This window comes from Tigriopus californicus, chromosome 8, assembly GCF_007210705.1.
Source record: "Tigriopus californicus strain San Diego chromosome 8, Tcal_SD_v2.1, whole genome shotgun sequence".
Lineage (NCBI taxonomy): Eukaryota > Metazoa > Arthropoda > Copepoda > Harpacticoida > Harpacticidae > Tigriopus > Tigriopus californicus.
In genome coordinates this window covers 10,720,237-10,740,772 of record NC_081447.1, presented here as the reverse complement: position 1 = coordinate 10,740,772, position 20,536 = coordinate 10,720,237, and the positions used below count along the sequence as shown (strand labels likewise).

General features: G+C 45.1%; 4 protein-coding genes across 7 annotated transcripts in view; 2 read left to right on the top strand and 2 right to left on the bottom strand.

Moving 5' to 3' along the window:
• The window catches only part of LOC131885450 (nuclear receptor subfamily 4 group A member 2-like), an 81,889-nt gene extending 69,029 nt beyond the window's left edge, over positions 1-12,860 (top strand). For 3 of the 4 annotated variants that reach the window (XM_059233503.1, XM_059233504.1, XM_059233502.1), the window contains 6 exons: positions 3,161-3,450; positions 4,811-5,874; positions 5,946-6,411; positions 7,066-7,286; positions 8,866-9,044; positions 11,379-12,860. In XM_059233503.1, the coding sequence (XP_059089486.1) occupies positions 3,161-3,450; positions 4,811-5,874; positions 5,946-6,411; positions 7,066-7,286; positions 8,866-9,044; positions 11,379-11,635 (2,477 nt within the window). In that variant the 3' untranslated portion in view covers positions 11,636-12,860. Of the gene's footprint in view, positions 1-3,160; positions 3,451-4,318; positions 4,660-4,810; positions 5,875-5,945; positions 6,412-7,065; positions 7,287-8,865; positions 9,045-11,378 lie in introns of those variants that run through there. The other variant, XM_059233505.1, reaches the window with a different exon arrangement.
• A 1,215-nt stretch (positions 12,861-14,075) lies between these two features.
• Positions 14,076-16,703, top strand: LOC131885455 (transcription factor E2F5-like). The gene is made up of 5 exons (XM_059233509.1): positions 14,076-14,632; positions 14,810-14,919; positions 14,998-15,109; positions 15,191-15,791; positions 16,278-16,703. The coding sequence occupies exons 1-5, from the start codon at positions 14,507-14,509 to the stop codon at positions 16,379-16,381; spliced, it is 1,053 nt and encodes a 350-aa protein (XP_059089492.1). The 5' UTR covers positions 14,076-14,506; the 3' UTR covers positions 16,382-16,703.
• On the bottom strand, positions 16,701-19,034 carry LOC131885456 (V-type proton ATPase 21 kDa proteolipid subunit c''-like). Its single transcript, XM_059233510.1, has 3 exons — positions 18,820-19,034; positions 17,038-17,567; positions 16,701-16,964 (listed from the first exon to the last, which is right to left on the bottom strand). The coding sequence occupies exons 1-3, from the start codon at positions 18,890-18,892 to the stop codon at positions 16,932-16,934; spliced, it is 636 nt and encodes a 211-aa protein (XP_059089493.1). The 5' UTR covers positions 18,893-19,034; the 3' UTR covers positions 16,701-16,931.
• An 844-nt stretch (positions 19,035-19,878) lies between these two features.
• The window catches only part of LOC131884891 (V-type proton ATPase 21 kDa proteolipid subunit c''-like), a 2,286-nt gene continuing 1,628 nt past the window's right edge, over positions 19,879-20,536 (bottom strand). The window contains exon 3 of the mRNA XM_059232787.1: positions 19,879-19,970. Coding sequence (XP_059088770.1) covers positions 19,879-19,970 — 92 coding nt within the window. The remainder of the gene's footprint in view (positions 19,971-20,536) is intronic.

Sequence of the window (20,536 nt, the reverse complement as noted above, 5' to 3'; positions counted from 1 at the left end):
AATGGTTTCCTATTTCCATTGGCCACGTTACCATGACCCTTTTACTTTTACCGAGCAACATCATCACATCATCCTTAATATGAATTGAAGTATGACAACTGAACCAATCACCTCAAATGAAATGAAATATGCTGTACAACGAGGTCAGCCTTTCCCAAGGACTGCTTCCTGGGAATAAGGCTTTTAAGATCCTACGTTGAACCACTTTTTCCATTTGTCGTTTGACGTTGCAACTCTTCTCTTCCAACTAACAATGGCAGCGGGATCATCATCCACCCTCTCGTTCTCATTCATTCCCGAGTGACATGTGACAGCATTCATGCCATTTGCTCTGTGAAATAAAGGCACAGATCGAAAGAAACCCTGATCTCTTAACGTGTGTGTGGTACGCTGAAACGAAAGCGTTGCTTTTACCCTAATCTTAGATGTTGTTCTGATTTACCCCAAAGACGTGACCTTATATCTTATATTGGGGGGGGGGGGGGGCTAACATCGGAACGTACATTGACCCTTGGCTGGGTTTCTTCAGAATTCTACCTTTTTGCTTCAGTTCGCCTTTGTAGATCGAGCAATCGAGCAACGGCCGGTGAGTTCAGAAAACCCTAAAGAATTGTTGGTATCCTAACTGATGTATGATATAACTAAAACATCGAAATCAGTCCCCACGTGAGCACATTCAAAGTAAAAGATTAGAGCGTTCAAGAGTTATATTTGGTAAGAATGCACTCATTTTCTGTGGTTGGGTCCACCTTGAAGAGGAATGATGAAAATGTCAAAGAGGTGCTTTCTTGCAATATAGACCACCACAACATTGAGGGATTTGATGGCTCTGGTGCATATTACTTAGATTTACACCTCCATTTGTCAGTGCTTGGTTAATCCCACCACATCAAATATCAAATTAGTCAAAAGAGCGAGTCAAGAGCTCTCTAAAGCTTAAGCGAATATTCGTAGACGAAGTCCCAGCTCTCAGCCTCAAACAATGGAACTACCGACGACCAATCTAGGATCCGTCCCCGCTTTTGACGTAAATGTCAGATGCCGGAGTTTCGCCCCGCTGTAACAACAATACCTTGTGGTCGGTCGGTTCCTCCCTGAACCCTGAACGAAATGCTACAGTAGAGAGGGGACAAAAAGGAGGCGGAGCTCTTTCTTGTCGTTCCATCCCAATCCTGTATGTGATGACGAAGGGAAAACGGAACGATAGAGAGCGATGATAAATGTCAGGCCCATCAATTATGAATGAATGAAATCAATGTTCTGCTATGATCTCGACAACCCCCTAGCCAGGATTGTTGGGAGATAGAGACACACACCAACCCTGAGCTTTCTCCGATTATGAGAGAAAACCACGACGAACCATTCAAGGTTTCGGTCGGCCGAGGGCAAATGGAACATGGAACCTCTCGAAAGGCGAGTTAGATAAATGGTTGATAGAGCACGAGGATGCTCCGTCCCGGGACCAAGTAGGCTCTTATGAATAATTGAGCGCTGGGAAAGACGATAGGCGGTGATTTTAGTTGGTTGTTAGTTTTGACAAAACATCCTGGGATTTGTTTGTGTGGATCCGATACTCCTGGAAATACCACAATTGGGTGAGTAAAACTAAATAGCGGAGAACGTGAAAAGAGAACGAGAACACCGAGGGGCGAGATGGATGGGGAAAAACTCATTTGGTGACACATGAGGAACGACTCGAGTGGGTTGTCACTTTTAAAGTGCTTTCACTTGGCTGCTCATCTGGTTAGAGACGTGTTGCATGCTGTTTACTTAAATGATATTTTTTAGAAGGATCATGAATGAGCTCCCATCGCCGCACGTTCCACGTTTTCGGAGTTTCATAAACGAGAAATTTATCTGCGTCAAGCGAGCGCAAATCGTAGGCAAATATACTTCGCTTAGTGACATAAATCCCACTCAATTAAGCCTCACTCAAACGAGGACGTAATGAGTATTAATAGTTGTGTTCCTTTAGAGCCATTTAACCCCATGTTTTGTTGGAGTAATTAGTGACACATCATATTCAGCCTCAATTCCTGTGAGGTGAAGTACATGGACATGGACATCACGGTTGGGGAAATGCCACATCAAGGATTCCCTCTCAGACCTCGAGGGCTTGAGGTTGTGAGGTCATCGCTTGCGCCAGCTCTCCTTCATCATATTTCTCGCCATCACCTCATGCGTTTGAGTTTCTCTGTTGTATTCCATCCTTCTCTCTCTCTCTCTCTCTGTCTCTGTCCCTGTGGTCTCTGCCCCTTGTTCCGAGCTCAAATGCGAAACACACACGCTCAACAAGTTGTTCCGCCAAGTTCCAGTACCATCTGAGGCTATGCTTGGCAACATGTCCATTCCACTCAAGAGATTGCTCTCTGGGATCAAGGGGAACGCTAGAAGCCCAAAGGCTGGCCGGGAAATTAAGAGATCGGCTTTTTGAGCAGCAGCATCATGTTGATGAAATTGGTTTTGAGGTGTACTGATTTTCACCACGTGAATCTCGCGCCTTCTTACAAAGCTAGCGCGAGCTGAAAATCATGTTCCGTTAAAGTAGTATTTACTCTCACCTTCATGACAATTAAGGTCCATTTTGGTCAAAACCTTTGGATGGTGAGGACCTTTGTCGCGTGGTTCTTGGTGGGTTCAATCCATGAGTAGACCATTTCGTGATTAGCCTTTTACAATTGAAATCACTCATACCTTTGAAAAAATGGAATCGAAACGCTGACAGGATTCAGTTTGTTCCGGATTGTGTGGTTCTGTGCCTGGTGCATCGGAGTGGTTTGATGGCCTAAGGAGTGGAAATATCACTCTTGGGTTATCATTCGGCCATTTCATTTGGTCTCATCAGTGTTTTCATGCTCCCAAAATCGAAAGGTCAGTTTTTCAAATATGTTCAGAAGTTGATATCAGACCATCAAATACACTCGCCTCTCTTTGGCGCTATTTGATTACTGATGGTCCACACTGAAGATTCTACGCAGTGGTTGTTACTAATGCTTTCGTTCCAAGTAGACTATACGCAGTGATAGGACAGTGAAACGACTCTAATTATTTTTTTTCAAATGGTATTTGTTTCAACCACTTGATCATTGGTTCATCGCAATTTTGCAATTCTTACCCCGTGACGAACTTTTCAAAACAAGTCATGTATTTTTCTTTTCAGTTTTTGGCCCTGCTCCAGCCTCGACACCGGAATTTGGAACCACAACCACATCCCCCGTTATTCCCACCAGTGCTGCTACGATTGTATCGTTACCCAGCGCTTATCCTCCCATCGTTCCCATTATTGCTGCCACGCCCACCTCTGGGGGCGTGTCACAACCCCCTCTTTCTACTATAGCCATTGCCGAGGCAACTTCTTCTGCCTCTGCAGCAGCCTCAGCAACCTCAGCTTCCACGGCTATGCTTTTGCTTCATCATCAGCACCATCAACACCATCCTACACATCAACAAGTAAGTCTTTTTGTGGATAATTTGTTGTTGTTTTTTGCCCAACTAACTCTTCATCCATTGAATGAGGATGAATTTATTGCATTGATTTGATTGATCCTTGTAGATTACTTTGACTCAGCATAAGTTTTTCGAAGGAGTTTTCTCAAACGAAGTTAGAGCCCATATAATTAAATTTCTTTTGCTATTTGCATTTACACAACTCGAGCGACTAATCCTTCTTAAGACTTGGAATTGGTCCATTTTTTGACTCTACGAAGCATGTCACTTAGAGTTCCAAAATATGATAAGGGTAAAGCAAAAGAAATATTGTTTCAAACTACCTCAGGTCTACAAAAATTAGGTACTATAAAACTATAAAGAAAAACATTGGTGCATTTGAATAATGACCCTTCTTTTTGTATCAAACGAATTTGATTGAACTTTCAAAAAAGCAAAACTCATGCGTAATTTGCATGAAAATACGTATCTGTCTAAGTAACATACAATGTACGCTTTTTTCAAAAACGAGCACACATACGCGGTGACAATCTTTTTCATTTTTGTGGAACCCCTGCCAATGATGAGTTCTTACTCAACAACTTCAAAAGCAGAAACGGAATATAGATATTTTTTTAAGCGCATTGATTCATGGAAAAAAGGTTGTTGTGAAGGTTCAACTTGAAGACAGACCCCCAGCCTAGCTTTTACCCAATGGTGCATAATAACCTTTACATGCTAACTAGGCTTTCTGCAGTCGACGTTTTGAAAGAAAAAACGGTTGAGGAACAAAAGAAACGAGGAAGGTGGTTTTTAAAAACAGATGCAGATCGGACTCGTTTTTCAAAATCTGATTTGTGTTTCTGACTATGCTTGTTTTGTGCATGAACTTACTTTTCTTTCAGCTTTTGTTTGGCCTATAAACCGTGCGTGTCCCTCTGTACCCGTATGTGTGAAAAGTCCCTCTAGTTTGTCCACAAAGCTGTCCTTCTCCAACTTGATTTGTGAGTCGTGTCACTCAATCGGCAAGTAAATGCCGACGGGTATGGATTGATGTTCAAGACGTGCTATCACCATCAACCCGACCATTGCTCAGAGACCCCGATTGCATCGCGTACTGACAATACTGTGGCGAACCAAGGACCCATTCAAGCTGTCGTCATTCAGGACCAATACCTACACAGCATTTCTGATGTTCAGAACCCCGGCGACGTCACCATGACCGCCAAGACGGTATGGTACATAACATTTTGTCAGCCGAAGTTATATATATAAATCGTTATTTTGAGGTTTTTCTTAACATGAGTTTCTATGCTTTGTTAGACCTTTCAAATACACCCGTTTCCGCCTTTTTTATATGTGTCTTTCTTTTTCCATTTTGCAGACAACCTTCGGGGGATCTGGAACATTTGCCGACGTGTTGTCCTCCGGTTATGGACTTCATGTGGGCGAGTACTCGGATGACTCAGGCCATGGGGGAGGCCATGGGTCCATGGGTGGCGGTAGTAGTGGACACCATGGCCACGCCCATGTTCTTTCTGCCTCTGCTCCTGAGTCTGGGTCTAGCCATTATGAGCATCAATCCTCCTCACCCTTTGGAGACGTTCTCCCCGACACATTTCATGCGGAATTCATCACTCAACCAATCGACTATCCCATGGGAGCTCACTCACCAACAATGGAACCAACGATCTCTCATTCAAGCTCAGGATCTCCGGCCCCGGGTCATTCCCCCAGTCCAGCCCAAGCTCATGCTCCACATGCCATGTCTGAACAACTTAGTCCTAGTCATACCTTGCCAAGTTTCCTAGACACCTATACCACCCGCCAGATATTCGAGGCCGCCACGGCGGGGGCTTCCAGCCCCTCGGACTCTCAACAACCCGCCTCTTTGGAGCCACGGGTGACCTTCAAGCAAGAAGAGCCAGGGCCATCCCGAGTCTCGGTGTCCGCCTCAGTGTTTGCTCAGCACCAGCCCTCGTCGTCATCCTCTCATATCACCTCATTTGCTACTAGTCTCTCCGCTGGGTTTCCTAGCACATCCTCATTCGTCCAACATGATCTCTCCGGGTCAGTGAGTGTCGGGCATGGTCCCCATCAACTCCACCAGCAGCAGCAACAGCAACAACAGCAGCAGCAGCAGCATCAACAGCAGTCTCAATTCTTTTTAAAAAAGGAATCCTACTCACCTCGATCGTCCACGCCCACGTCCTACTCCCTTCCAGACTATTACCAACCCCCGACGTCGACTCCATTTCCCCAATTTGTTGGTTCCGACTACGGCAGTGGCGTCCATCACGATCTTCTACACGAGGGCGGGGGTAGCACTCTCCCGCCAGCCCTTCAGGGGGCTTTGCAAGGGGCATTGCATGGATCTGGCCATCTCTCATTGGCTGGGTCCACTCGAGGGGGTCATCGAAGGACCACTCCCTCTACAATTACCTCAGGGTAAGAGATTCAAGGCGCTCTGATCTTGCAGAAAATACTCAGTATTTACTCTTTCCTACTCACAATTTCAGCGAATTGTCGAAAATGCGCCTACCCTTGGGACCACCTCCACCACCTTTAACCCGATCTCCAGGCGGGGACCCCAAATCTGGCTCTCTGCTGTGCGCTGTTTGTGGTGATAATGCGGCTTGCCAGCACTATGGGGTGCGGACTTGTGAAGGCTGTAAAGGCTTTTTTAAGCGCACCGTTCAGAAGAATGCCAAATATGTGTGCTTGGCTGACAAAAATTGCCCGGTGGACAAACGAAGACGGAACCGGTGTCAATTCTGCCGGTTCCAGAAATGTCTGGCCGTGGGCATGGTGAAGGAAGTAGTGCGAACAGACAGTCTGAAGGGTCGCCGAGGTCGACTCCCGTCCAAGCCAAGAAGCCCCCAAGAGCAGCCTCCATCACCTCCGGTCAGTTTGATCACGGCTCTTGTGAGGGCGCACATAGACACATCTCCAGATTCATCTCCAAATAGTTTGGATTATTCTCAAGTGAGTTCATTTCGTTACCATTGACTTAAAGCGCCCAAAAAATGTTGGGTTCCAGCCGATCTCAATCAAACTATCCCTTGTAGTCATGTCTGACAATTTGTCTGTGAAAAAAAAATACCAGTAGCTTCTGGAATATTCATTTTCCTTTTCTTACTTTTATATCTATCTACACACCTTACTTTTGGCAGTGGTGATCTCAATTTTCCGTCGTTAGCCTCAATTGAAACCCCGTATCTTAAACGTGCAGATTTGCAGTACGCATTTGTGGCAACTTGAGACAAAAAGACTAGTGAGTTTCGGAGATGATGATAAATCACGATATAATGTGCCTCGCCTTGGTGTTAACGTCTCAGTTCATTGGAGCTGGCTGTGTCTTCAAGCCGTAAACAGGACCATTAAAAGCACCCAGTTGTGGAGCATTTTTGAACTGTTCCCAGGGTTCCCTCCAGCCCGGCAATTACAAAATGTTTTCAATTTGAACCCATATTGGTCTTCTACCAGTTATCGTCATCCCAATATCAAAAGTCCTTCAAGCCCGTTTGAGATGTGAACGCCATAAATAAAACGAAGAGAGAAGAGAGACAGATTCTTTGGTTGGACTGGCGGAGGGCTTTGATCATTGTGCCAGCACGTTCATTATAGAATCTTTTTTAGTATGTTGATGCATCCGTTGAGGAGTTAGAAACCAAAGAGGGTCTAGTGGCCAACGAGGCCGCCAAGATTCAACAATTCTATCACCTTCTCACCTCATCCATTGAGGTCATCAGGAAGTTCTGTGATCGAATCCCTGGCATCAACGAAATTGTTCCATCCGATCGGGAACACTTATTCCAATCCACTTGTCTGGAGCTGTTCGTTTTAAGATTGGCCTATAGGTAAGTGAAACGTGTTCATGGGTGATGATGAAAGTATGTACGCAGGCAAGATTCCCTGACGTCCTCAGATCGCTCTCGATACCCACTGCGTTTGTCAAAAATACCTCGCACCATTTTGAATTATGTCTCGTCCGATTATCTTGGGTTTCCTCCCCCGCTGAGCAAGACACGAAATTTCGCTCAATTTTGACAGCTTCCATCGGATGGATGGATGGATGGAACTTTCCTTCCCCAAGTGTTGAGGATTATTGTTCTTGTTCGAGCAAGCAGCTATCCTCGCCAAATGATGTTGCTTATGTAGTGCTTCAAATAATACCAAGTAGAGAAGGTTTCACAAAGCTGTATCGCAATTCAATTGTCTGAAACATTATCATTTCTACCAAGTGACGCGGAACATGAGCGAAATAGTTCTCTCACTTTTCTGCCCGAGGTTGCCAAGCACTTACCGTACTTGAAGCAGTCGTACGTACCATCAGCCCAGTTCTTTCCCTCTACTCCATTTGATTGGGGCCAATTGACTGATGTTGTGTACAATATAACCTTGATTTAACTGCACTTAGCGCTTTAATAGAGCTAGCTGACTTGTTCCTCGGTCAAAGATTTGTCACCAAATGTGACAATTAGGCTCCTTAGTTGAGTCCTTTGGAGGAAAGAAGTTTCCGTGAGTCTTTTGTTCTAGTTGTAACGATTTTCATTTTGGTAGGGAGGTGCAAATATTTGTACTTCATGCATCTGTTTAGAACCTAGAAACAAGACTGGTGAGCAAGAAATGGTTGTTATATCGGTAACATTTGTTCTACGAAGTTGTCGTAGTCGTTGCAGACGTAGACGAAGTTCTAGAGGCTGACGAGGGAAATTACTTGAAGAATGTGGAGGAAGCCAAGAGCATGAAGGTATCTATTAGTTACTTCCTTGGTCCAGAATGGATTGACTATTCACTATTAATTACCTAATCTATCAAGTGAATAGACGCATACACGAGGAGGTCTTTTCCCGTTTCACAGAGCGATTAGCGAAATTAGTTCAGGATCTATTCAAAAAATTTGACCTACCCAAGTCCATGGAGCCGAAAACTATTTATCTCCTCGTCACTTCATGGTTAAGAACCTCCTAAACACTGTGACCCATTATCCAAAATATGAGTCTCAATCGACCGCAATTTAAAAGCAAGATGGGGGGCTCTATTACGTGCCGAGGGTGAATCGACTCGCTCGAGATTCGAGGGTCAATCCATCCATACCACCATGGCTATTGCCACTACCACGTACATCTACCGACTACATGCGTACATAAAGTGCTTGAGTTCATTATAGAGTCTAAGGAGGAGATAATGCGAGTAACAAAAGGAGAACAGGGAAGTTAAGACGAGTGTTCCCCGAGAAACCATGCCTGCCATGCAGGCCACATTACCGATTATTGTCACAGTACAAGTAAAGAGGGGCAACATAATCCTTAGATTCGTGTGGTGTACCCCTTAGCTCTTAAGTACCAACTAAGCAACTAAACCATGGCTGATGTGGTGGGAGAAGAGTTTCCTTGTTTCATAACGTAATCATCCCCCGTTTCGTTGTCTTTCCAGGATTCAACCGGATTCGGATCAGTTCACCTTCTGCAATGGAATGGTGTTGCATCGAAACCAATGCCAGCATAGCTTTGGCGAGTGGCTTGGCACCATCGTCGAGTTCTCCAGGACACTCCATGCCATGGAGCTGGACATCCAGGCATTCTCATGTCTATGCGCTTTAACTCTAGTCAATGGTAAGCTTCTCAAAATCAAGCTTGCAACAACACTCAATCATGCCATGATTCTAAAAGCCTAGTTGATCCTTGGATCGAGGTTGGGCTTCAAAAGAAATTGTGTGTTGGTTTATGTGTGTATGTGTGTGTGTGTGTGTGTGTGGATGTGTCTTTGAAGTCAATTGGCAACCATTGCTGCCTGATGACATGGCAGGGCGTTCCGTTTAGTGACCACGTGATATCAGCTTAGACACTTTGGTGGTGGCCTGTAAATGATCAGGTGAGGATGGAAGAAACCCGAGCAGTGTAGTAGAGGAGCCAGGAAATGTGAGGCTGAATTCCTCGTTTGCGGTTTTTCTCTCGATTCTGTCGCTCGTGAGAGACAATCTTGGTTTGACAATTGCTCATAGATGTGAATCCCACCTAGACATGCTTAGGTGTGGGAAGTCGATGAGTCGATTCTACGTGTTCCCACTGTTGGTCACCAATGACATCGAAACAAGAGGTGGACAGGGCCAAAGCGCCAATCCCTTGTTTTGGTCGATATCAGATGATTGATGTGGTAGAAATGTACTTTCCTGGTTTCGACCAATTCGACCAAGGGTTTGAACATCTATGCCCCTGAAGATGTGAGGAGTGTTAGTGTGTAGCGTAGTGGTAGTTGAAACAGATGAGATTGGTTGACAAAGACAATTGACTTCAAGAACCCGAATTCGTTTGGTCGCACTGTCAAAATGTGTATTTCACGCATTTCATGCTAAGCTCTTTGGTTTTGAAGCGCTTCAAATAATATCCGGGTTGACAGGGGGGAGAGATTTAGAGAATTACTCTCTGAGTTCGTTTATATTTGTGTTCCAATGTTTCCTGGTGCAATGGCTTCAAACAAAAATAATAAGATGGTCTTGGAAAAGGCGATCGATCCTCCAAATTGTGTTCCCGTTGTTTAGAAATTTGAGCTCTGATTTGAAGGAAATATTGCCGCAAATAAGCTGGAAATGACGGTCTGAGACGAGAGGACTTCCTAGAATCAATATCTTATCTGTTGATCCTGAGCTTATAGTCGGAAACAGTACATACTTCAACTCCAGAACATCTGAAATTCATTGGACAGAGACAGTTTTTTCGTCTCCTTTTAGTTACCATTCAATTCTCTTTTAAACGCTTTAAGAAATCTAATACCAAGTACCATCAAGTAAATTCTTTATTAGTATTACTTGACTGGTACGTTCACATGATGGCAATTGTTGCCTATTACGCAGGCGTTTCTTCTTCGTTGTTTTGGGCTTATGAAAGATTACAATTGTTCGAAGGGTTAAACATAACAAGAGAGCAGAATAATATCTTTGACATTATTAAATCTGCTTTCTATCCCTAAAATCGATAGAACAAAAAATGCTTTATTATTAAAATACAAAAGGACGATTTAATTCCAAATTGCATCTCGTTCTTAGGAAAGCTGCAGCTGAAGAAGGCTCATTTTTGGTTTTTTTGCGCCCAAAACACTTTCCAATGGTTCCACAATAAAAAATTCAAAACTTAGCATTTTTAGGAACAAGCGGATTCTTTAAAAAAAAATCCTTTTTTTTTTTTTTGCACATTTACAATGGCAAAACACTTACCCAGTGAATGTCCGTCCATTGTTTAAAAAGGCGTCCCTCGTCAAATCTATCCAAACATATTTGTCGGAAAATCAAATCCGGTCATACAACCCCAAGGGATTTTAAATGCTGGAGACTCTTTAAAAAGAAAGCAATAATCTGAGNGGAAAGCTGCAGCTGAAGAAGGCTCATTTTTGGTTTTTTTGCGCCCAAAAAAAAATCCTTTTTTTTTTGCACATTTACAATGGCAAAACACTTACCCAGTGAATGTCCGTCCATTGTTTAAAAAGGCGTCCCTCATCAAATCTATCCAAACATATTTGTCGGAAAATCAAATCCGGTCATACAACCCCAAGGGATTCTAAATGCTGGAGACTCTTTAAAAAGAAAGCAATAATCTGAGAGGGAAGTTCAATCACTTTTATTGCCTGGTTTTCCTACTTCCATCATGGTTCATATTTGAGTTGTTTGAAAAAATGATCGCGTAAGTGCTCATTGTCTCGATCGTAATTTCGAACATGTTTTGTCGTTGGTGTCTTGAAAAGAAGGTAAGGAATGGAAACAAAATGACGATATGGGACAGCATAGGTTTGCTTGACGAAAGCAAAGAGCCCAAGTCTAAATTTGTAACATCGAAGATGTCGTTGAAAATATGTCCATCAAGCACCTTGGATCTTAAAATAATTTGAAGGAACCTTATTTTGGTATGATACCAAACCTATCGGAAAGTGACCCTCCTCTGATTTTACCCTTTCAGAACGTCATGGCGTGTCCGATCCCAAACGTGTGGAGAACCTCCAATCCAAGGTGATCAACTCGCTCAAGGACCACGTGACCTACAATCCGGATGCTCAGAAGAAGCAGCAATATTTCTCTCGGATCTTGGACCGCCTATCTCCCCTCCGCTCCCTCAGTGTCCAGGGTCTTCAGCGGATCTTCTATCTCAAGATGGAGGATCAAGTACCGGTTCCCGATCTCATCGAGAAACTCTTCGCCTCGAGCATCCCATTCTGAAATTGTTCACATTTGCACGTTGCATCAATGTTCACCATATTTGTGGGACTGTTAACTACCTGACACCGTTTGTCGAGGGGATTGGTCCATCGCGACCCTGGAGCGTTCCTTAGATAAATGCAGAAGATATAAAAAAGACAAAAAGATACCCACAAAGAGAGAGAGAGAGAGAGAAAGAAACCGTCCTAGGGACTGGCTTGCTCCCAAGAAGACCTCAATTGTCCTTGCCTAAAATGCCAATCATTCAGCCGCTCCCGTCCTTGTCACAGGTTCTCATAACCCCCACCGCCATCCTCTATCCTCGGGACAACCTGGTGGGTTTTGTCTCTCGATCCTTATTCTCTATGCCCTGGTGATACGATTTGTAAACCCTACAACCCCACCCAAGCTCTCGATAAATGCCAAAGTTGAACGGATACTTGCGTTCCAGACACATGCCAGCCATACATACACACATACAACTATTCGGTTGAAAATCAACCTCCTGTCGTCCTCTCTCCAAGGATGGGGAAGGCACGTGAATAGCTTTGTCACGAATTTTTACATATACACCCACCTACCCACCTATATACCATCACGCAATCATCACGTTCTTACACATGTAAACTAGCAAAATTGCCACAGCCTGAGCAAAGAACCATATCATTTCAAGACCAAACTACAAGAAGACTTGGTGTGTAATATCATCCCTTTCCCCTTTCCCCTCTCTCCAGTCCTTGAGTTCTCTTTCCCCTTTCTCAGCAGCTGCCACCAGATCCCCCGTCCCCGTTCTTCTTTTGGTTGGGGGTAGCTTTCCTCCTCCCCCTTTCTCGCTACTGTAATCGCTTGTCCCCTCCCCCTTGACCTTATATTTACAAACGTAATGGAAGGCCTACAATCTGTGTGATTCTAATCTGGTGATTGTTTGTTCGGATGTAAGATAAGACTTCTTTGGGTTCCCTTTTCACTCAGGCTGTCCAATGTGGTCCGATTCGGGCAATTGACTTGTACCTCTTATCCCTTCTCCCACACACCGTCCCTCCTCTCCCCTTGATCCAGTGAAGGTGGAGAAGGTCTATCATATTGTATTTCCATTGCTTCTTAATCGGGCCACACCTGATCTTTCTATATATTATCATCATCATCATCATCTACAGGTGGCATCATTGCGGACAAGCTTCCCCAATCCCACGGTTCTTGTCAATAACAACTTTGTTGTCCAGTCATTATAATAAAGACATTTTGAACACCAGCTTCTTGAATTGAGGAAACGGTCGCTACACCAGATTTGGCGATGGGATTTTTAGCCGTTGAATTGTAATCATGCTTGTGTGGTTGGTTTGGATATGCCAGTAAGGGAATAATCAAACTGCACGCTCCAGTTTTTTGGGTAGCAAGCTCTTGTGGACTTTGAAACTAAAAATAACATTCAAAAGTTGATGCCAAATTTTAACCCAGCGTGAATGTTAAAAAGTTGGCAATCCGTCCGTGATCTCCCGTTTTCAAGCGATCCGCAGAAAGTTGACTCAGGATGTTAATATTGTCAAACATGACGATTGATGTACTACTAGTACCCTACATATATGTCGTATGCATACGGACCTAACGTTCATTTCCTTCCAATCTCTATTCATAGTTTAATTTACTTCCCAGTAATATTCGTAGAGAGTACAGTACGTACATGTTATTGATCCGGTAGCATGTTTCAAGTTAGCTTTGGACAAGTTTTTGATCAGCCCTCCAGATCAACCCTACATTCCAGGGTTAGTCTGGTGTGCCAACTCAAATTCGTGGCTAGGCTTTTTCGGTATACCATTTTGGTGCATCTTTTAAAGTTTAAGGGGTAACCATCAGACGAATTACAATCTTTCACTTTAATAGTATTGATATATACATTTCTTGTGGCAGTTAGTAAAGTCCGTGATAAAGCCCAACCCAGTATTGATGAAGCACCCGTGGAACGGGCAGCACGATCGGCCATTTGACAGTACAAGGTTGCGTGAATCAAAGTCTATTTCATTCCGACCTGTCCTAACACGGCAGCCCTTTAAAATTTTGAAAGGATAACAGTTGAGTCAGGGCTGCTGGATAGGCTATCGCCATGATCCTATAACATGAGAGGTCCATAAAACCCTTCCCCCCCCATGTTCTCCTCCAGCCTGATATCACCCAATCCCCATCACGATTTGTCTCGACTAATTCGACTTTACGGCATCCCTGCCGGATTTATCGGATTTTGAATGACCAGCCTCCAGCACCCCTGAGTGCCTGAGTGCTTGAGTGCCTGCGTAAATCGCTCGCTCTCTTGCTTTTAGATGTTCTAGATGTTCTAGTTGTGCACATGAGAGATCCTCGTACACTCTCCACCGACGCTTACCGTCAGCGTGACAGCATCCAACCGCCGGCTGCCATAGCTGAAACATATCAAAGACCTAAATGCCCCTGGCCGCTGGGCACTGAGCCTTGGAGCTGATTTGGCCTTTGGTGGCCATCGATATCAACTCTCAACCACACCCATTTTCACCCCATATGGTACATGGCTCGGGCCTGAGGTGAAGACCTAGATCGAGTCGGGTGGTCACCCTGGTGGGTAGCCCCAACGAGCCAGATTTAAATCCTGACCTCTTCTCGCCTCGATCTTTCCGAGGCTGTCCACCGCGTAGCCTCCGTTGACGCCCGTGTGTGATCGACGCCACCTGGACCTGGACTGGCTCCACCTATCGGAGCGGGTCAATCGTTATCCGACCGCGGTCTGCCCTCAACCCGGCAGGCCGAGTGTGAATCGCGGACCGTAAGCGGCCGCCCACCGGTTTTGACCGCGGTGAAGTCCGCTCGAATCCGCTCGAACCCGACCGAACCCGAGCGGGCTGACTGCCGCTAGAAGCGACCAGAATGGACCCGAGTGCGGCGGGTGTGGGGGGCGAGAGCTCCCGCTTCGAAAAGTCCCTGGGCTTGCTGACCACCAAGTTCGTGACTTTACTCCAAGAAGCCGAAGACGGGATCTTGGATCTCAAAGTGGTGAGCACGACACTCTCAGGCGGGCACTTGAGCTGGCTGATAATCAAGGGGTCGCCCCAGTTAGGGTAGGCGGGCGGCGTGTAGGCCGTGGACTGAGGCGGCCAAATCATGTAGCTGGTAGTGGAATGCGGGATCGATGGACAGAGCTCTCAATCCGTGTTTTTTTATCCTTGACAGGCGGCCGATGCCCTCAATGTGAAGCAAAAACGTCGCATCTACGATATCACCAACGTGTTGGAAGGCATCGGTTTGATTGAAAAGCGAAACAAAAATTGCATTCAGTGGAAGTAAGTATCGTGGTCGTGGCCACCACGTTCTCAAGTCTGACCCAGAGCTCTTTTTTTTTTTTCTTCTGCGTTGACCAGAGGTGAAGTGGCCGGTTCGAACACGCCCGAAGCGACCGATCGCTTAGCTGTGCTCAAAAATGAGGTCACACAATTGGATGAGTACGAAAAACTCATTGATCTGCACAAATCGGTAAGTCTCGAACCGTCCGTTTCTTAATTTGTAGTTGGTGACCGCCGATATTCACCCTTTTCGGTGTCTGTTTTCGATTAGTGGGTGTCCCAGAGCATCAAGAACATCACCGAAGACAACCAGAACCAACCGCTGTCGTACATCACACATAAGGACATCTGCCGCAGTTTTGAAGGGGACACGCTGCTGGCCGTCCAAGCCCCTACCGGCACGCACTTAGAAGTGCCCATACCGTCCGTCGTACCTGACAGCCTCAAGAAGCAGTATCAGATCCATTTACGGTCCCACGAAGGACCCATCTATGTCATTTTGGTGAACAAAGACGCCACTTCGAGTTCGCCCGTGGCGGTGCAAGTCCCGCCGTCAGCCGAGGTGCAAGCCGCCCTGTCCGACGATACAATCACGGCCGATCGAGAAAACCAAGCCCCACCCTCGTCCACGGCTAGTCGGTGTTCGCAACGCATTGTGGGCAAGAAAGCCAAAGCGGTTTCGCCTCCAGTAGAGGAAGATGCCAAACCGGCCAAAATGGCTAAACTGATCAAATCCGAGAAGAAAACGTCCGAAGGAGAACTCGACGATCCTGACGATGACGAGCGAGCAGCCAAAGAAGTCGAAAAGATCTTGGGCACGGGCAACGTAGACGCTGAGATGTCCATGTTCGAAGAATTCATGCACTCTGAAAGTAAGTTCGAACTAATGAACATATTGTGTTGGGTGCAATCAGTCATGAACCACTGTATGAACGGTGTACTAGGGTCGAGGCGAGAATTGGCATATCGGATAAGAGTCAATGCATTGTATTCTTCCTCAAATGAGACTGGACCCCGGTCGCGACGACCATGTATTTCAACTTTCTGCTCAATCGAATAATTAAGTCAAAAAGTTGTGCTTCCTCTATCTCACTCTATATTGCTACACATAATGAATGAGCTAGCCACTTATGGTAATTGATGACAAGAAGAGGTTTCGGCTAGTTTATTCATTCAGTACCGTACGATACTATATGATCCACATATTTGGATGAAAATGCTGAAAATCAAAATATCTAATTGCATGTGGCGACTTGCGATCCGTCTCATTTGCAGGAAAACGCAATGCGTTGACTCTGGTTATGGTTTTTGAGGGCGATTGTTATTTTTTTCTATGTAATTGGTGCCTCTCCTTTTAGTGTTTGGTCCTCTGATGCGATTAAGTCCCCCGCCATCGGAAAAGGATTACTGTTTCAACCTGGACGACAACGAGGGAGTCTGTGATCTCTTTGATGTGCTTTAGGTCAAGCCAGACATGTGCCCACTTCGCTGTCACAGCGATCCAAGAAGTACAAAATTCTCCCGCCGTTTCTTCCAGTCCTTGACTGCTCTTATCTTCTCTTATTTTAAGACATCCTCCTCAGCCCTGATGTCCATTTTAAGTGGAATTAGGTGCCTCACAGCGATGCAGTTCGTCTTTCCTCAGCCAAATGTTATGAACTGTTTCGGCCGGTCTCGCTGATGCGAGATGATCTTACTAGTATGAACTGTCCCTTGAATTTGCCGTGATGGCTCAAGTCAACCACTCTCGATCAGTTTGACCAATAAACTAATCGCCAAGATAATAGTGATCCATTTATTGATAGCAAAGGAACATTTCTATGTCTTAAGGGGCGGGATTGTATCCTACAACTAATCAAGAGTTTGGGGGAACCCCATCGAGAGAGCCTAAACCCTTACTCAACGGAGGCAGAATGAATGAATAATGATAGTATTAATAATTGCAATAAGAACAAGTCAACGTGAACAGGCTGACATACAAAAGCCCATAAATACAGATGAGCTCGTGGCCTCTAGTTCTTGTCGCCCATTTTAGCTTTGGAAGTCTGCAAGAGAAAAAAAATAACATCAAAAACAACCCGTCCTCTCTTCCAAATAAATAAAGTTGGTTCTCCTTACCAGAAGCACTGAAATAATGAGCCCAAAAAGACCAATGGCGCTCCCGAAGATTTCCACAATCAGGATCTTGACAAACAGCGACCCATCTGCCGCATCAGACAAAGCGGCACCCGAGCCGACCTGACCCACGCAGAGCCCGCAAACCAGATTGACAACCCCCGTGGTCAGTCCAGCCCCGAACATGAGGTAGCCTGACATCCAGTTGCGGATCTTGACGGTCTCATCTTGGATGGCCGCCTCCGTGTAGGGCTCGATCTGGCCGGAGAGCACGATGGCAATGATCAGTCCGTAGATGGCCACGGCTTCACAGAAAATGACCGAGATCAAGTTCTTGGTCTTGATTCGAGGGGCTTTGACACCACCGCCCAAGATCGAAGTGCCCGTGGTGTAGATGCCCAAGGCGGCCCCCACCACACTCAATGACACGGATAGGCCCACACCCAAAGCGGCCCACATGTACGGCGAGGTTTCACTCAGGAACCAACCAAAGTCGATGCGCTCGCCACGCCCAGTCAAGACATAATACAAGGCTAGAACAAGAAAATGAGTAATAAGAGACATTTCCGGCTGGTTGGGGTTGTATAACAAGTCCTAACAAAAGATTGAATAAAACTGAAGAGGTTCTCCGCAGCTAGCGTGGTTTAAAGGGTGAAACTCTGGCCTAAAACGACTGAATTTTGAGTCTAAAATATGCAAATCGAGTAAAAGCACACCTTCGTGCGAGGGAGGAGACTTGGCGAATTTGATTGCACAATTTTCTGGTGCGCAAGAAATCCCCGGTTCGAATCTCCTCAATCTTTCTCAAGCGAAAAAGCGAATCAAATATATGAGATGAGCGTTTGTAGCGCCTACACACCAAACATTCGAGGAGAAAGTCATAATTGAAAGAATATTTCAATATTTCGCCGGAAGCAAGGAAAACCGCGATCATATCAATTCAAGGAACGCAATAATCCAACACCAGCGTAAAAAAACACAAAGAGGCTAATATCTTGATAGTTCGGCAGACCTATCGTGGGGACATTTTTTTTTCTTTGATAGCACTCAAACTTACAATACATGAAAATCTAAGGACATTGGCTTGATATTGGTGCTCTGAGAGGAAAGTATATTTCAAATAGCAATAGGCTGTCGCAATCCCAGTGATCCTCTCCGATTGATCCTGAATTTTCTACCAATACGGTCATATATCCTTGGACAAAATAATAGACTCGAACATCCCGAATTTTGTCCTGGAAAATCAACATGTTCGCCGATTTTGACGTGCCTACTCGGTCTCTTTTCCAGTGGTTGCCAATCAACCGTGACAGGTGACGTAACCCACCCTAACCCCCCAATCTTCTGTGACTCAATCCAGGTTCCACCAGCTAGGGTTTGCTCTTGTATCATTTGCCAGTGCATTTCTAGAAATAAGGACTTCAATGGGAGCAAACTCAAATCTCATCATCCCATGCACACCAACGAATGGTGTCATTTCACTTTCAAAGACTCTAGCTCAGAGCTGCACACCTAACCAGCCACGCTGTCCCCCATCTTGTCAGCTCTGAGCCTCTGACCGGTCTGCTGACCTACATCGTCTTCTAGCGCGCTCGCTCTTCAACGAGTTCTTCTATCGAAATGATTGAGTCCATTGCCCAAGAATAATCCTTCCAAAATTTGCCTTAAATGAAGATAACACCCCATTCCATCCCTGGGCCTTTAACAGCACGGTCAGAAAAGTCACCATGAGACAAAAATCAGATCTCGGACAGAGACACGGGGGCGGATCCTGGACTTTCTCACCTATGATGGTGATGATGGAGGTGACCACGCTGCCATAGGCGGTGCCATAGCCGTAGCTCATGCCGTAAAGCATGGTCCCAATGCCGTAGAATGCGGGCGTCAAAGAACACGAAGATGGAGAGGAAGCGTCACTTTTCCTCGAGGACACGAGAACAGATTGTCACAATTTGTTCTCCCTTTCAACAGTTCACTTCTTGTCAGAGCAAATCTCAGAGAGTGGCCAGTGTCGCGGAGTGAGTCACCGATTGGTCCGGTACTTCAAACCAGGACGGAAAGAATTTGCCTCAAACAGAAAAAAAGTTCTTTCTATAGTGATGTGGGATGCGTTTTTGACAAACCATTCTGGAGATGAAGGATGAAAAAAGGGGGCAATGGGGTACTATAGTGCTATATTGGTGGGCTTTGAAAACAACATTTGGCTGACACTGATCCAAGTTGGCAGCACTGACAACTTTGGAACTTCCTGGCTAGAGGTGCTGTGGTCGCTCATGTGATGAAGGTGATGATGGGAAAATCGAATAATCTAGTAAAGAATGTTTTTGATCGAATGACTATGGAAAACTCATTCTCACCAAGTGTATCAATTTGATCTTTTAAAGCATATCTAATCCTCAGACGATAGCTTATGCCGACAATAATTAGGAAAAACGAGGAAAATGATCCATAATGAAAGGTTTAGCTTCTAGGCCCTCTGTCTTCGGGACATGACCCAGAGGAACGTTAAACTTACGTAAATATGTCAAAAACTCAAATCTCTTTTTCATTTATTAATCTACAGTTGCGAGAATATTGAGATTGCTTGGGACTTTTATCAACTATGAATTCAATGGAATTGTTCTTTTACAAACTGTTTTGACGTCGACTTTTCGTCTCCTCTGCACTCATAGCCTTTCGATCCCCGTAATGCGATACGTCATTTTAACTCGCGACATTCCTAGGAACCAATTATAGGGCTCGGAATATCCAATGAAAAAGGGAACATTGGAACTTCATACCTGTCCCAAATGGCCAATGTCAGAAAATCAGTTCTCTGTGTTTGCATTTATTTAGGGGCCACTCTTAGCATCCAGAGTCTGGATTCTCCCTTGCCTTCCACCTTTTTGCAGCGGATTTACCCGCAATATCAGGACCTCGCACCTTGTCCCTGCGACCTAAAAGTGGAACAATGTGATACCGGTTGTTGTTGTGACCTAGTAAGAGAGTGCACATTTTTTATGGTTATTTGCTCTCATTCCCTGGTGTTCTCTTTTGTCATTCCAGGCGTGTCCTGAGAATTATGCTGCCAATTTCACTTGCATTCCCTCATTGTTTGGGGGAAATCATTCCGAAGGCCACTTTTTGGATCACAATTGTTCGTCAATCTTGAATCCGACAGAGAAAAAGTACTTCCACACTTTTCTTTGCATCCACAGTTCAAATTCTCCATATCTTGGTCATTTCTACACGGAGGCCTCCATCTTAATCACCCAAGCCCAATACGATCAAACTTTGGTCCCTAAAAATCTTGCTAACTCAAGAGATACCTTCTCTTTTGAGGATCTCGGCAATCAATTTTTGCCGGATCGGCGAGTCGTCACTTACCAATACGGTTCTATGATTGGAACGCTATTTGACACCCATCGTGGAATTTTTGGTAAACTCATGATTCCTCGTAACTCTTTAAACGGGGATTGTGTGTCGGGTCCCATTGAATTTCTCAAACCTGTGCAATCAAACT